This window comes from Pollachius pollachius (assembly GCF_949987615.1).
Source record: "Pollachius pollachius genome assembly, chromosome: 1".
Classification (NCBI taxonomy): Eukaryota; Metazoa; Chordata; class Actinopteri; order Gadiformes; family Gadidae; genus Pollachius; species Pollachius pollachius.
In genome coordinates this window covers 8,656,707-8,672,644 of record NC_136934.1, presented here as the reverse complement: position 1 = coordinate 8,672,644, position 15,938 = coordinate 8,656,707, and the positions used below count along the sequence as shown (strand labels likewise).

General features: G+C 46.6%; 1 protein-coding gene across 2 annotated transcripts; it reads right to left on the bottom strand.

The window, feature by feature from the left end:
* Positions 1-304: 304 nt before the first annotated feature.
* LOC307079231 (uncharacterized protein) lies at positions 305-15,126 on the bottom strand. Of its 2 annotated transcripts, XM_079741413.1 has the most exons (7): positions 14,999-15,126; positions 8,255-9,285; positions 5,795-5,846; positions 5,111-5,246; positions 4,521-4,663; positions 2,059-2,307; positions 305-1,599 (listed from the first exon to the last, which is right to left on the bottom strand). In XM_079741413.1, the coding sequence occupies exons 1-7, from the start codon at positions 15,077-15,079 to the stop codon at positions 1,057-1,059; spliced, it is 2,235 nt and encodes a 744-aa protein (XP_079597539.1). In that variant the 5' UTR covers positions 15,080-15,126; the 3' UTR covers positions 305-1,056. The 2 variants fall into 2 exon arrangements, with proteins under 2 accessions (XP_079597539.1, XP_079597540.1); XM_079741414.1 differs by lacking the exon at positions 2,059-2,307.
* Positions 15,127-15,938: the final 812 nt, after the last annotated feature.

Genomic DNA, 15,938 nt, shown 5'->3' with positions numbered 1-15,938 from the left:
TTGGTCTGCACTAATAAAAACATTTAAAAATACTGTCTAAAGCTCATTTGGCTGGTACTGGTTGTACTTGAGACACTACACAATCCTGCCATGGATATTTTCTTGAATTAATTCATTAAGCAGCCTTGGCTTGTGAAGGAAATATTTTTTCCAGGAAGTCCTTATAAGTGAACCATAGAATATGTTGAGACACAACAGAACACAGCCCTTGGATGACATATGCTTTATTCAAAGTTCAGAGTCAACCTTTTATTTCTTCAGCACTAATGCTTTAGTAACGGCGTTTATACAATTAATTCCCTTTTTAATCCAATATCGTCTTCAGACATGATTACAAGTGAGATTTTCAAGATTGACATTATTTAAACAGTGATATTAATGTAGAATTTATATTCTGCTGTACTGTCATTGAAAAGCATAAGCATGTACTGAAAAAGACTGAAAATGCAGATAAAGATTTGGCACAAAATGAATGAGCCGCAATTAGTGAGATATTGAAAGTGCAAATGTTGAGTGTATACAAATAGAAAACTTAAGTGCACTGAAAATAAAGGGGAGTCCTAAATAGAATGTTCTCGTTTTCATCCAATCTATACATTTGTTTTTTCTTCTTCTTAATACAAAAGACAGTCAGCCAGTGCCCTGGCGTAGCAATAGCATTCTGGTCAATCTTTGTTCAAACACATGAAAAAATAGAAATATTGTAGTGCGGTCTTATCACCTGCAGGATACTAAGGGTGCTACTAACTTCAGCTCAATTTAGAGCTCTGATGAGGAGGGCAGGTTCCACACACGAGGACCAAAAGAGTTCCCCAGGGCAGGCCTACAGTGGAGAGTCCAGGCTCTGCCCATCCTCAAACGCCACTGGTCACCTCACCTTGCCTGTCAAACTGCACAACACTTTTGATTGGCTGAGGGGAGAGCTAGCATTAACGACAAAGGCGGCGCTCCTTCTCAGCGTCAGTGGCAACCGAGCCGGGGGAGGATGGGGTTGAATGGGTGGCAGCTTATGCCGGCCTCCCCTCAGCTCATCCAGGGCTGCTGGGGGCTTCCGGCCTAGCACAGCGGGGGAGGCCTTCGCTCCTGGTACAAGCCCCCTACCAGTCCGTTCACCGTGGAGGAGGAGGACGGGGAGATGGAGGAGAAGGACGTCTGAGCCAGGTGCTCCGCTGGGACCAGGGGCTCCCGGTCCTCCTCCTCACAGATGGCGAACACCGGCACGCTGGCGTGGTCGGTTCCGTCCGTGCTCTGGTTGCGTCGCTTCCCGCCCTTGGCGCCCCCGTCCTGCGGCTGCTGCTGGCCGGAGGGCGAGGAGGAGGAGGAGGCGGGGCCCGGGGCCTGTGCCGCCTCTGCCGCCCCTGGGGTCGCCCTGGCCGGGTCGTCCGTCCCGCATAGCAGGCCGAAGCCGTTGAAGAGGGAGCGGCGCAGGTTGCTGGTGGAGTTGAGGCGTCGCTGCTGGTGGGCGGTCAGGGTAAGGGGGTAGGAGGCGCTGCTGACAGCCGAGTCGGCGCCGGCGCTCGGCTTCTTGGACAAGTGGGCTTCCGAGAAGACCTTCCTGCCGCTGTCCCCCGCTCCGTCAGCCCCGAGGCTGGGAAGAGTCTGCAGGTGACATTTAACCCCCTGGTCAGTGGTAGTGGAACAACTTTGTTCAGCATCGGGGTTTGTATACAGTGCACAAACTCGTCCCCCCTTAAGAACAGCCCAAATGCAATATTAATAATTTTACTTTCACTTTCGTTATTAACTAAGAATTGATTTAGCAGAAGCTTTGATCCACAGAGATATTTAGATAAGGTGTGTCATCCATGAGCAGTCTTTTTCTCCTCCAATTAAGATATTTGATTGGTGCATGTCAATAGTTTTCAATCAAACTCTTTCCAAAGGCTTGAAATAGTCACTTCTAGAAAAAAGGGATCACAACAAAAACTTCAGCCTCCACTGACTTGAAAGCTCAGAGAGAGAGAGAAAGATGTGAGTAAGTGGAAGAGAGCGATGGGAGGGAGAAAGGTAGACAGACAGGAGGACCATGACAGAGAGGGGTGTGATGGTAGCTCTCACAGTGTCCACCAGCTTTGTGAAGGGACTGGAGGAGTTCCAGCTGCACCACTTCTTGTGGAGCGGAGGCAGGTAGTCCTGGAAGGTGCGGACGCTCCACGCTCTTGGTCTGGGCCGAGAGCAGCCAGAACCACCCTCTGCTCTGGCTGCAGTTGGACCCTGAGAGGAGGTGGTGGTGACGGCGGGGTCGGGCAAGGGCCAGTCGCTCAGGGGCCTGGGGCCAGTGTCACTGTAGCGCAGATATCGCTCCCGCTAGGATACGCAGGGATTGGTGGAAAAACAAGCGGATAGGACGAAGAGGAAAAAATCAAAAGCGACCTGCCTACTGAACTGTGTAGTGGAAGTCTGTGTAGTGGAAGGGATAAGCCAAATGATCACTAGAAATAACTGATTCAAAATGCAGAAATGAGCACTAGGATTTTTCAAGACAAAAAGGACAAGTTGCGCAAGGGTAGGGCAGAAGGGAGCGTACCTATGTTCCCCGGGTCCTATGTTCCCCGCTTTGTATGTGACCGGGGAACATAGGGGAACTTTTTCGCCTCTGATTCACCTGTTATTGGTTAGAATGGCTCTCCTCCGATTGGTTATGTCTAGGGTTGTTAAATCAGGGTGCAATATGAACAGATATGTGTTGAATATTTCACAGCAAAAGGCAACCAGGCAGCTACCTAGATAACATGAATCTGATGGCTGATGGGATATTTGGAAGGCCATCATGCAGCACAACATTTAAATCTAATTCAACTTTGTATCACAAAGGTCTGTTATCACTAACATACAATAATGTTAATTCAAGCATGCTGATGTATTAATGTTAGTGGGCATCAACAGTTAATATGGGGGCGGTGGTATTAAGCAAAACAGCTTAGAAACTAATATAATCCATCAACTACAGTTCACGGCCAGATTGTGTGGGTGTGCTACCTCCATGGATTATTAAGAAGGAACTGGAACGATTAGTTTGACGCACTCAGCGAGCCAGCAGCACGCAAATGTGGCTTACAAGCCTATTCATTATTTTATGAATATTAAAGCTGTAATGCAGGCAGGAAAGGATTCTTACCCGAGTTCAAATGGTGGTGTTACAAATGTGTAATTAGGTATGTCGGTTGAGTAATACTTTTTTCTTTCCAAATGGAGCACTTATTGATATCTAGTCCTTTGGATATTTTAATGTATTGGTCCGGGCAAAAGGCTACCTACGCTGATGCGGCTATAGCAGTTGAAATGTCCCAAGCTAATTGTTCCTGATAGGCTCAATGCGTGAGGGCCACATTAATGCCATAACAATCTGAATGATCCGGAGGGTGAAAAGGCCTGAAGGTTCCAGCACGGAGAGAAATAACTTAAGCAGAATAAAAAAGGAAAAGGGAGAGAGAGAGAGAGAGCCTAGATAATCCTTCACACAGAGTCACTAGGCGTTAGCTTTGTCTAGACACGAATTAAGTGGGTTTAAAACAAGTTTTCATTTGGTTACTAAAGCCCTTCTAAGACAAATGGGTAACTTTTTACCTTATACACAAAGCAAGAAATTATTTACCTAATAAGGTAACTTAACTTAAGCCTCCTACTGAAGTCACTTTTGAACAAGACTTATCGCCAAGCCTTCCTGGAAACACTTCACAGGAAAGAAACACTAGATGCTAGCGCTTTGAAAGGTCTGGTCATGACCTTGTCTCGACCTTTACTGTGGTTTGCACATACGTGAGAGTAAACCTATTTCATAAGTGCTACTCACAACAACAGTTTCAGGTATGAGCTAGCGCGGTGGCTCTAAGACTCCCAGTCGGAGGCTTCTTGGTTCGATTCCCGATGTCCGCGGCCTAAGCCCAGGCTGCCGACAACTTCTACCTGCTCCGTAATGGCATTGATCTGAATTATTTGCTTTCGTGTAAAAATCAGCTAGATGGAAAAAAAAGTTCACACAATGTGTGTGAGAGGCATGAAAATGTGTATGCACACTCACACTTCAGACTGGAGATTAAAATCTGGGCTCTGTGGATAATACTCCATTAGTGTAGGCTGCAGGAAACTGTGCCAGTCCTTCAAAAAGAACCTGCCAGCACTCGTTGATGCCAACTCTGATCCCAGGAGAACACAAAGGAGGACAGGGAATAAAGCTGGGCTGCAGCCTGGCTTCTGCCGCGCTCAGACCCTCTGCCATGCTATTTCCCACAATTCCCTCATCATGTTCATAATTTCAGGCTCTAGAATTTGGCGGTAGGTCTGATTGATTCTGGTCTTCCAGGTCAATGCACTGGTCTTCTAGGTCAATAGGCTTTGCAATGCAGGCCTTAACTTATTTGTTGTACCCGAGTTATGTCTGCTCTGGTTCAAGTTTGGACATCAAAACTTGCCACTGGCGGAAAACGGCCATCATTTGAACCGTCGTCAAAATAACTTTCATTTTGACCACGCCCCTGAACCCACTGAAGAGGAGAAGAGGAGCGCTGGGGAGGGCGTACCGTGTGAGCCGAGAGCGGCAGGCCAGGGTGACTCAGGTTGGAGGCCGCGATGAAGACCTCGTCGGCCCCCAGGTCCAGCTCCATCAGGCCCCCAGGAGACAACTCCAGCTCCTGGTCCCGGGAGGCCTCTCCCCCCGTACTGACTGACGAGAGGAGAAAGAAGACGTGGTAAAAAATGAAACATTTACACAGGCCCCATTCTTCCACTGTGTGTGTGTGTGTGTGTGTGTTCAGGGGATCGCATCACAAATCGAGGTTGGATCGTATGATAAAAACAGACGTGAACAAACGTTTTTAAAGCTGCGACATTTGAGATTCTCTAGTATTGCACCTCAGCGGTCTAAGAAGGACAGCACTCTGCAACACTGCACTATATTGATTACCTTACCTTTTCTGCATGCACAGTGGGATCATAGCCTGGACTCAAACCAGAACACTGAGTTCTTTCTGTGAAAGTCAGCAACAGGTCAGCACAGGGCTGTGTGTGTGTGTGTGTGTGTGTGTGTGTGTGTGTGTGTGTGTGTGTGTGTGTGTGTGTGTGTGTGTGTGTGTGTGTGTGTGTGTGTGTGTGTGTGTGTGTGTGTGTGTACCTGCTTGTGTCCGGCGGTCCCCGGGGGCAGGGCGCTTGGCGCGCTGCCCCTCGCTCACCTCTCGCTCGCCCTCGTTAGCCGTGACCACCCGCAGCTCGCTGACTTCGCTCGCCGCGTTCTCCACGGCCGCCGCAACCTGCAGCCCGGGAACAACCGCAGGTCACAACCGTTTAGCCCCGACCACCGAACACCATGTTGGTCCACCTCTTCGTCTCCCTTAAAGGTTTACCTCACAGGCATTTGAGGTTCACACCCTGTTCAGTGGATTTATGCTATCTTTCACTAAATGAATAAAGGCGTGGTTTAGCATGGATCAAGGGAGCAAGGAGCAGAAGGAGGAGGAGGAGGAGGAGGAGCGAGGGATGAACATGAAGGAATTGGTTCAAGTGGTGAAGGATATTGAAGGAAATGCCCTGAGATCCCAGACAGAGCCTTTATTCTGTGAGAAGGAATGTCTGGTCCACTCCCAAACAGATGGGATGAGAGAGACAGAGACAGAGAGAAAGAGAGAGAGAGACATTGGAGGACAATGAGGCAGAACAAGAAGCAATACACAAAGAAAACAATTGGCATAGCAATGGAAACAAGATAGATGACAAGCCTGGGAGAGGAAGACACAGAGAAGAGTACACAAGGAATTACTTGGGAGTGCATATGGAAAGTGAGAGCGTGTGTTGTGTGTACCTCAGAGTTGCTTGACACACAGGAGTTGGATATCTTGGGACAAAGTTTAGGTCTGGAAAAACAAAAAGCATCAAAATGTAATCAGCTTCAAGAAGATGAAGAAGTGTTTTGTTTAGAGATGCCCTGATTTAACAGACTCCTTATATAATGGGTTAGGCACTGGACCATCACAATTCAGAAAAGGGACTTCTTCCCAAACACCAACATTGAACTCTGGGCTTTGCGACGCAGGCGGTAAACCAGCAGTGTATCCCCAGCATACCAGTGTGGTCGTGCAAACGTTGGGTGGTTTGGGGTCATCCCCAGCTCAACGCTCAGCAGCTTTATCCCCACACAGCACGCCCTAAGAGGTTCACAGCTTATCCTGCTTGTTGAAAGGTCATGATACCTGTTCTGTAGTGGTGGTGTAGTGTCAATGTGTCCCCTTCCATTACTGAGATATGTCCTTAATGAAGGCGTTTAAGACATTTTATTGAGACATTTCTGTAAGTAATTTGTTTATTTCTCCGACTGTGGGAAGCTTAAAGAGTATATCCTGATGCTATATAGTCAGTTCATAGAAAAGTGAGAGGGTTTGTTTCAAATATTATTTTAATAATATTGATATTTTGAAATGTTTTTTAATCTAAACAAGTAATATCTTGTAATATCATCATGGTCTCTGCATTTTTCATATTGCAAGTTAAGCTTTCTTTATTCACAATGCTGACTGATACAGCCTCGAGACATACATGTTTCCATTTAACCATTAATAAGGCTCCAACACTCTTCAAACAACCAATATATTTAATCCGTATCATGTGGCATTGCTCAGTCTTTAGTCTTAGTTTTGTTACTCAACTGTAATATGAACGTATTTTTGATATAACACGGCAAACAGCAGCTATAGCAAGCACACGGTAGAATACAACAGGGAAAAGCCCAGCTACTGGTGGTTCCTCTTAGCTATAAAAGCCAGGCATTCCCATAGCTTCCTAATGACTTGTTTTGTTTTTCTTGCTAATTACACTTTCATTTTATTGCGCATGTGTTTCCCATTTCCTGCTGTTACACGCGAGAGATGGGGGTTCGGAGACGCTGATGTTTACTACTCAGTCTGCGATACAGTCAACTGGTACAAGAGCACAACATTTTAAGAACGTTAACATTGAAATGAATTACACTCATTACAAAGGTAACACTATCCCAACCATCAACATAAATGATGTGCTTAATAATTTCAGGAATATTTTCTCATTTTTATGACTTTTTTTGGGACTGGCAATTAAAACAAATATGACATTCATTTATATAAAGATACACATGCAATATCTAAAATACCTATGAATGGTCCTACATTCTAACTCTTCTTATAAGCTCCTCTTATGGGAGAGGCCAGGGGAACAACGGCCAATTGCGTTTGCCCTTTGATCTCGTTCCCCCTGTACTCTCAAAACCCAACCAAACAAAGGCATCTGTAACAGAAATCAGAGAGGGCGCCTAGCGGGACTCTCTCCTTGTTGTTGCTCGTTGGGTCCCCCCGCCCCATTCACGTTCAAATGGCCCCTCTGGTTTTGTTGCTGGCGGTGAATTGAAGCCAAGTGCCGTACCTTAAATGCCCGAGAGAAAGGCCCACATCAAGGTGAGGCCGGGCCGCGCAGCTGTAGCCAAACCTGCCTGACCACCCCGGTACGTCAGGCCAGCGTCAACTGTGTGTGTGTGCGTGTGCATGCGTGTGTGAGTGTGTGTGCGTGTGTGTGTGTGTGTGTGTACAACTCACACTGCTGACTGACTAACCCAGTTTCCTTCATTGCAAATCCGAGATTACAATTTTCTGTTCTCTGCATACCCTAGTACGGTAAACTTGTCTTGTATTTTATTGAATTGCATTAATCTAAACAGTAGAATAACTCAATCTAGAACTAGTTTCAAGAATTATGTTTGTGATAGTATTCCCTACTGCTTAAAAGTAAGTTATTATATGTATTGCTGTGTACTGTAACTGCATGTGTGCATAACTGCACCCCAAGTCTCTAATTAACCTCATCTTCCTTAGCCTTTCGGAGCAGGGAGAGGATCAGTTATTACATGCCACTTTCTTAGTCATTTTCAGTTCACATCTGACAACATGTGGAAGCCATCGGACTTCCTAACACCGATTAAATCAGCATAGCAACAATGTTCTGGTGCAACGCCATTGGAATTTTCTTCTAGGTCAAACACACACACACACACACACACACACACACACACACACACACACACGTGATGTGACATGTATTCAACTATGAAAATGAATTCCTTTTTCTTTTTAATCGACTGTTATTTCTGGTCTACTCCGGACCCTGGCTGAAACGATGGATCGGTTTGATTTCCAGTAACTCTACAAAAGGGTTACCGGAATGGACTTTATCTCCATCAAAAGAAAACGACAATTCAGAAGAAAACAAAACAAACAATCAAACGCGGTTGCCTGGTTACCTGAAGATCATGCAGAGAGCGCTAGCCAGTATCATGGCGAAGAAGACCGCAGCGCTCACAGCAGCTAGGAGCGTGTCCATCCGCCCAGGGGCGTGAGTGAAGGTCCGTCTATCCCCCCCTGGCTCGGTCAGGTTGTGGTAGTGGAACAGGAGGGCGAAGCCCCGGCCCCAGTGGGTGGTGGTGATGAGCTCCATGATCACCTCCACCATCTCTTGGCTGGAGCCGAACACGAGCTGGCTGCTGGGGGGCCGGTTGGACCCGCAGAACCTGGAGGAGAAGGAGATGAGGTCGGATATGTAGAGGACGTCGTGGGGGCAGGCGTCCAGCATCGGCTGCGGGGTCTCAGAGCTCGGAGAGGCGGTGTCTGACGGAGGTGGTGGGGAGGTGGTGGTGGTGGAGGTCCGGGCAGCTCCTGGCTGAGAGCTTGGGCTGGAGTGCAGACCTCCCAGTGGTGGGGAGAGGGGCGATGAGGACGAGGAGGTGGAGATGGAGGAATCCGAAGCTTCACCTCCTGGAGGCTGGGCAACAGGTATCCAGAGGCGGGGAGGACGGGGTGTCGCCCCGGTGCCAAGTTGGCCTTTATCCCTCGCTCTTTGGGCAGACTCTGAGACATGATCACCCTCGATCTTCATCAACTCCTTCTGCAGCACCATATCCTGGACCTCGTCCCCGTAGGAGGACTGCGTACCCTTTGCGAACACCTGCTCACTCCGGCCAATCAGAACTTTCGCCAATGAAAGTGCGTCTTCTTCAGTGTCACCCTCATCATCCTCTCCGGCCGCCAAACGTCTGGGAGTGAGCGTTTTCGTCTCCTCTTCGGTCAGTTCCTCCTCAGAGTACGACACAGCGGGAGAGTCGTGGCTCTCAAACACGTCAAAGTCAAACATCTCCAGGACAAGCTGGTAGTCCATTGGGACAAAGAACTGCCACACACAGTGGATCCCAGACGAGTAGTTATAGGGGAAGCCCGGGGAAAGGATGAGCCCTTGGACATCCACCACATCCACCTTGGCACCGCAGTCGAAGTAGACCTGCAGTCAAAGGCATGTTGTCAATAATCGCCATGTGCATGAGCATCCTACCATCGTATCGTCAATTGGGACCATATGGAGCTCATACGGCTAGGATAAAACAGCAGCAAAGCACGCAAAAAATGTTTTCACTGATTAAAGGGCCCATAGTTGACCATGTGTGACTGCGTGAGGGTGAGCAGCCATTACAAGTCTGTCCAAAAGTGACGTCACCAGCTGGAGATCCACACAGATTCATGATCAATAGATCATCTTCCCAGAAACCTCCCTGACAGATGCAATCTGGGGTTTGATCTATCATCATACATCTTTGTAGACACTTCCAGTTCACGGATAATCTGTATGACTATATGACTTTCTTTTCAACAGTATGTCTGCTGTGACCATACAATATACCTGACTTCTGATTGTCTGAACATCACCCAGGCCTGAATCTGACCTATTCAACCCCCAACTGCACTGAAGTATATCAAAGCCTGAGCTTTCCTGTACTGCCTTGCTAGGGTCACCCTTGGGAGGGAATCATAGCTGTAATTTCTCCCAGGTGTGGTCTGGATGTCAGGGGGGCATGGGGGCTCAAAGCGCAGGCAGATGTGGAGGTGGACCGTGCAGTTCAGCACCAGACTCCTCTGTAGGGGGCTTGGTGCATTTATGAGCTTTCCCGTCTTGGCCTCTTGGTTCTATAGTATGGGAATGACCCAGACTGGCAGACAGGTAACTACCCCCACCAGCACTCACCCCCAGCAGCGCTTTGCAGAGCAGGGGAGAGAGATTTTCCTCTGAAATCTGGGACTTGACAGTGAACTTCAGCAAATACCCAAATAATGACATTCCAAAAAAAGCCCTAGGCCCTAGGACCACAAATACAAAGTCCTCTTTGTACTAGAGAACACAAAACAATAATGTTTACCTGGGCATGAACAGTGATAGAACAAGAAGAACAAGTGACAACCTTTTCCTGCCCGTCTCTCTCTATTTGCGTGTGTTTATCAAAGGGGAATCGTCCCACTGTTATTTTAAGTGGCAAAATGACTATGCACTTTTTCATTCATGACTGAAAGACCACACTATAGACCGGTTTCTTTAGGAACTCAATCCTACAGGGCCCCTGGTTAAAAGAGCAGAAAGCCTTGCAGCATGTGATACACAAGACGGGACAAAAGGAGTCCCGGAACACGATTAAGGTATTAAAGTCTTGTTTTGAAATTGTTGAGATTTTGTGTTCCCAGGTAAGTAATCTGTTGCGTTTCACTTGAACATTCTGTTTGTGGGCACGTTGTATTTGAGGGAAAATGACAATCACACACGACATGACTATAAATGCATGCGGCGGCACTGAAGTACACGTGTGATATCTGAACTGGACGAATGCCATTCTCTCCAGGGCTCTCAGGAGTCCAGGCGCTGTTCGTTTTGGGCTGGTTGTTATTGAGGCAGGGTTGAGCAACCTCTATAGAATGTGGAGAGAATGTGGCCACACACAGACACAGAGAGAGACACACACACACACACACACACACACACACACACACACACCCACACACACAGACACACACACACACACACACACACCACAACATAGGGGTACGGTAGGGGACAGAGAGAAGGGGCACCCCCCTCTCTCTCTTTCTCCCTCTCTTCTATCGTCCCAACAAAAATGGCTTCCGTTCTTTTTTTTTTTTTAAAGGCATAGCATCGTAGTCAGAGGCTGGTCAGTTGCGGATAGCCGAGGTCGCTCTTGACACAGAACCATGAAATGTTTTTCTTCTCATGGCGGACTGCGTTGAGGGTTTACAACTGTTCACTTCAGCAGCGATCCATTTAAAATGATCTCCTTTCAAAAGGATCCCTAACCCTAGCAGAAGAGTGTGGCAGTGACCGCAAGGGAGACCAGTGTCAGAGCCTGAGAGCGAGAGAACCATCTCTGCCAGTGGAAAAAGGCGCCCTGGTGGTCCACTGCCCCCTGTGCTGTGCTACGCAAGACTACACACACACATGAAAGAGGCTCCATTGGGCCACACTGTCCAATGGAAATGGGGCATTCCTATAATACCACACATCTCGCTCGCGTTACATCACAGCCCGGCTCAGCACCGCTCGCCCGCTAATTATTCAAGGTTGTCTTTTCTCATGGCTAAAAGACTAATGACCCCCCGCCTCCTCCTCCTCCTCCTCCTCCTCCACCTCCACCACCACCACCAGCCTCCTCCCCAACAATAGGCTGCAATGCATTGTGGGCTAACCATGCTAACATTTTAATGAGTACAAGGCAAGCTGGACGTTTACATAAGAGTCTGGTGGCCAGGGTGCCCCAGTTGTGGCTCTGTGTTCTGGAAGTGACATGGGGTTCCCCCGGACACAAGTAGATCAACCAAGCATATAATTGTTGAAACGACTTGTTCAGTGAAACATCATCCCAGATGGGGTCATTCGCTAGAGGCCCCTGACATGCTGCACTGTTCCCCAGCTTTCATCTTGCTTGACTACGTCTAAATAAGAAGTTATACCTGATGACAGGGGATGTTGGTAGTTACTTTACAAATATATGCTTAACCCTAGTGTGGTTGACCTCCCTTTTGAGTTGTTCACTGTGAACTGAAAGGGTAAAACAAATACCATCAAGGTAGTTGTGGTGTGCAGGCAGGCATGGCTCTGTGAAAGAAAAAAGGTTTTTTTCAATTGAATTTCTGAGAGAATAATTGTATTATTTTGTATTGCAACCAAAGCTTAGAAAATAATATCTAACATACCGTTTACAGTAGAATACCCTCCAAACAATCCTCTCCCTCAATCTCTCTCTCCCTCTCTCCTTCCATTAGTCTCTCCCTCTCTCACCCCTCCCTCAGCCTCTCCCTCATAACCAGGTGGGGCCCCTCAGGGGGGTTGGTAACTGGGAGTGAGGAAAGACACAGCCTCACAAGGTTAAACTGCTCTCGGAGGCACCTGCCAGCCTGGACTAGAAGGATGAACATGACAATGGTGTTCATTGTTATTGTTGTTGTTGTTGTTGTGGGTGCCTAGTTCTCTTTCTAACTCTGTGTGAATCTGAATTCAGCTCCAGGCCGGATCGGATACCGATGATAATCACATCCAAGTGCAACAGATGTGCAGAAATGTGTCCAAGCGGTGTTGGATGGGGTGGAGATGAATCAACAAAGTGCTGGCATAGTAATGTCAGTCACACGCACGCACGCACGCACGCACACACGAGAAGTTAGTCCCTTCACAGGGGGCTTCAGCAAGCTGTGGGCAAACAGAAAACAGAAGATGATGGAGGGCAAAGCTTTGCCGCTGGGTAGAACAGTGATACACGAGTCCAGGACTTATCACATATCTGCCCCTTGATGTCATCGAGTGGGCTCATGTCCCGGCTGCACATTCACAGAGGGCAGAGTTTATAAACAACTGGTGCGGCGGCCTGATTAAGCAGAGGCATTTCCATTGGGTCACTCTGGATCTCTACCGCTATGCTGCCTCAGCATGTTTCACCCCCGTGCTTTGTGAATCAAAACAACACACTTTATTGAGCATGGGCCTAAATGAGCGCTTGATTTACTGGTTCCCCCGTGGGTGGTATGGGGGTGTCTGGGGTGTGGACGTTAGGTGGCTGCTCTGTGGCAAGCATTGAATAGTAAAGTATTTAGGGGTTATGGCAGCAGTGTGTGTGTGTGTGTGTGTGTGTGTGTGTGTGTGTGTGTGTGTGTGTGTGTGTGTGTGTGTCTGTGTGTGTGTGTGTGTGTGTGTCCCCCTCCCTCTCTCTTCCATGTCTGTGGTGTAAACCCATTAACATATTTCCCCATGAAGAGGCTGCTGGCTCTCCTGGCGAAACACAACCGTATCTCTACAGTGGCCCGGTGTCAACTGCTTTCAGCAGAAATAATTCCAACATTTCGGAAAACAACTTGAAAACGTCCTTTACTACAATTGGACCCTCAGCAAGGACGAATCAGTGTCCATTTGTTTAACTGTATTTATTTGTATAATGTGTTGATCCTCTATGCAGTCCTTTTCGGCAGCCACACGACAAGAAGACTACTTAGTACCGAGCCTTTTAAAAAGATGCTCAAACCAGTGAATACCCGTACAACAGCATTCTCTCTCGTCATGCATGTTAACACCCAAACTGACGACTTGAGACTTCGTCTCCTGTTTGCATCGCTGTTGATCCCGGGAAAGGGATGAGGGATTTCAGTGTGCGCTGCAACCCTTCGATTAACAGCCATACATATTCTGCTTCTTCACAAAGCCAACGAAAGCCCAGCAACTCCAAGGTTGTTGGGCCAGAGGAAAAGAATAAATTCCGGGCTTGTTTACGTCGTTCCAAAAATCAACATAACACAAAAGGGGGAAGGGAGGACAAGGCCCCCATTTACGCGGCCCCCTCAGGCATATAATTGCAGAGATAGTGAGAACCCTGCGCTAAACAGGGAGCCGAGGCATGGGGACACCGCGCTTCACTCTACTAGGGCCTTTTGTTGCCCGCCGGGTTCGAAGGGCCGCCATTCCCCTGCTGGGCTCCGTGGGGACGACTCGTGACAGGCCGGCCTTCCAGTGACACAACACAAGGTGTCACACTCGTCGACCCCCCCCGCCTCCCCATCACACATACCCCCAAGAAATGGCAGCAGAATATTAGGAATTTAGGAAGAACAGCATATTGATTTTTAGGAGGATTATGTCACATAATAGATTAAGGCACACAAATATTTGTAAAATTTACATTTATTTATTTTTATATATGTTTGCCCAAATATATCAAAGATATAGCAAGCAAAGTGAAGGTATATCTTTGGGCAAACAAATATAAAAATAAATAAATATAAATCATCCCAAACGTTGCCCGTAGAAAATACAAAAAACTTTCATAACTGTCCAACCGCGGATCGATGGAGGGCAATTACCAAAATCCACCAGCTTGTGTTTTAACAAAAAGGAAAAAGGTCAATGTTTTGATCAGTGACAACTTCCTCTGATAATAGAGCGACTTCATACACGTCAAGGGACACCAGTGCATGCAGTCTCCTACACTATGGACGATACATTTGGAATGTGCGGCAGTTTTCGCTCTTTGTACATGTTCACTGAAGATGCCTACACAAAAACAAGCATGTGCCTCACCAACATGCCCTTTGAAAGATTCTGAGGAAAGTGTGTGCAATCGAGCATATCGATTGCATAAGGTAGGCTAATTTATGCGAAGAATGAAATCATTCCTCTTGCCGATGTCAATTAAAAATGTGACGGTAAATAGAAATGTCACAACATGGTGTAATGTACTTGCAAGTGGTTTCATCATTCGATTTTTTTTTGCGAATTGATGGAAAGAAAACAAATCGAAGAACTGCTAATTAATTCCACATTACAAATGCAAGAGTATCTGCCTAATTGTACACAGAACACATAATGTGTGCATTCATACATTAGGCCTGTACTAAGCATAAGGTAAAACACAAAATCCAGAAGTATAGCCATTTGAACTGACTTAAAATGATGTGGTTGTGCGCGTATTAATGGACTACCCAATTATTTAAAGCCTAAACAATTTGCAGTCCATTGGGCTGTTGTATCAGGTACTGTTATTAGTTTGTTGCGCGTGATTTGTTTCCTCCCACCCAAGTTTCGCAACTTCATAAGCAGGCTGAGAATGACGGCGTTTACAAGTTTACAATGCACTGTTTTCAGCAGCCCAATTAAACACATCATCTCTACTTACTTTCTGTGTGGTGCATCCCGTCACGAAGAGTAGATACATTGTCATAAAAGCATGTGCCCCGATCGAGGTGGCACAACTCATTTTCACTAATTGTTCCTTTATGCAAAGCACAGTGAACCGTACCCCCGCTCTTCTTCCCTCTGTCCATTCACCTGAAGACTCGGGAGCGCGCTTCCATGGTGCATGGGGCAGAACCGAACACACACACCACAGCAAGGCTGCACAAGCCTGGCTTTAACACGCTGTTTGACAGCCTTCCTTTTTGGCTGCAAGTTGGAAGGGAAATATTTGCATGCATTTCAGCAAAAGACGTGTAACACAACGTGCACGCTCTTATGAACACCGCGGAGAGATTTGTTACTTTAGGTACTTTTACGAGTGGATGTGAGGTGGGAATCAGTCAAACATTTCCGAATACAAAATATAAAAGTTGCATTCGAGTAACCCAGACTCTGACTGTTTTTAATAATATTAGGCCTAACTTATTTATGCCAAAATATATGTACAAATTCTCAAAATATATCATTTTCATTTTTAATAAAAAAAACACAAAGGAGGGGTACAAAATATATGGCTCTAAAGTCATCACTCACATGACATTGAACTAACTGCAGGCTATATTTTTAAAATATTACTATCCTCTTGGTGGCATCGTGAATCAGGCGAAAACAAAACGTTCAATCATTTCAAAAAAATAGGACGCAGTTCTACTTTTCCGCCACAAGAGAGCAGGGATGCATTAATTTTGGTTTCAAGCAATTTCAGTTGGCTACTATATGATAGGCGAATACTATGTTCAACATTTAATTAATTGTCCTATCGCAAATAGTTGGATTTAACGTAAATGGATTATGTTTTGAATATAATATAATATGTATAATTCATATATAATTAAAAAAACGTTAAGTAGGAAAACATTATCTTCCGTGAAAGAGTGTTT

Excerpts from the sequence above, each read along its gene's own strand:
- LOC307079231 (XM_079741413.1), bottom strand. The coding sequence starts at position 15,079 with ATGAGTTGTGCCACCTCGATCGGGGCACATGCTTTTATGACAATGTAT. Across the intron at positions 5,847-8,254 it reads GCTCTCTGCATGATCTTCAG|ACCTAAACTTTGTCCCAAGA; the intron begins GTAACCAGGCAA and ends TTGTTTTTCCAG. Across the intron at positions 2,308-4,520 it reads TGCCGCTCTCGGCTCACACG|CGGGAGCGATATCTGCGCTA; the intron begins GTACGCCCTCCC and ends TGCGTATCCTAG.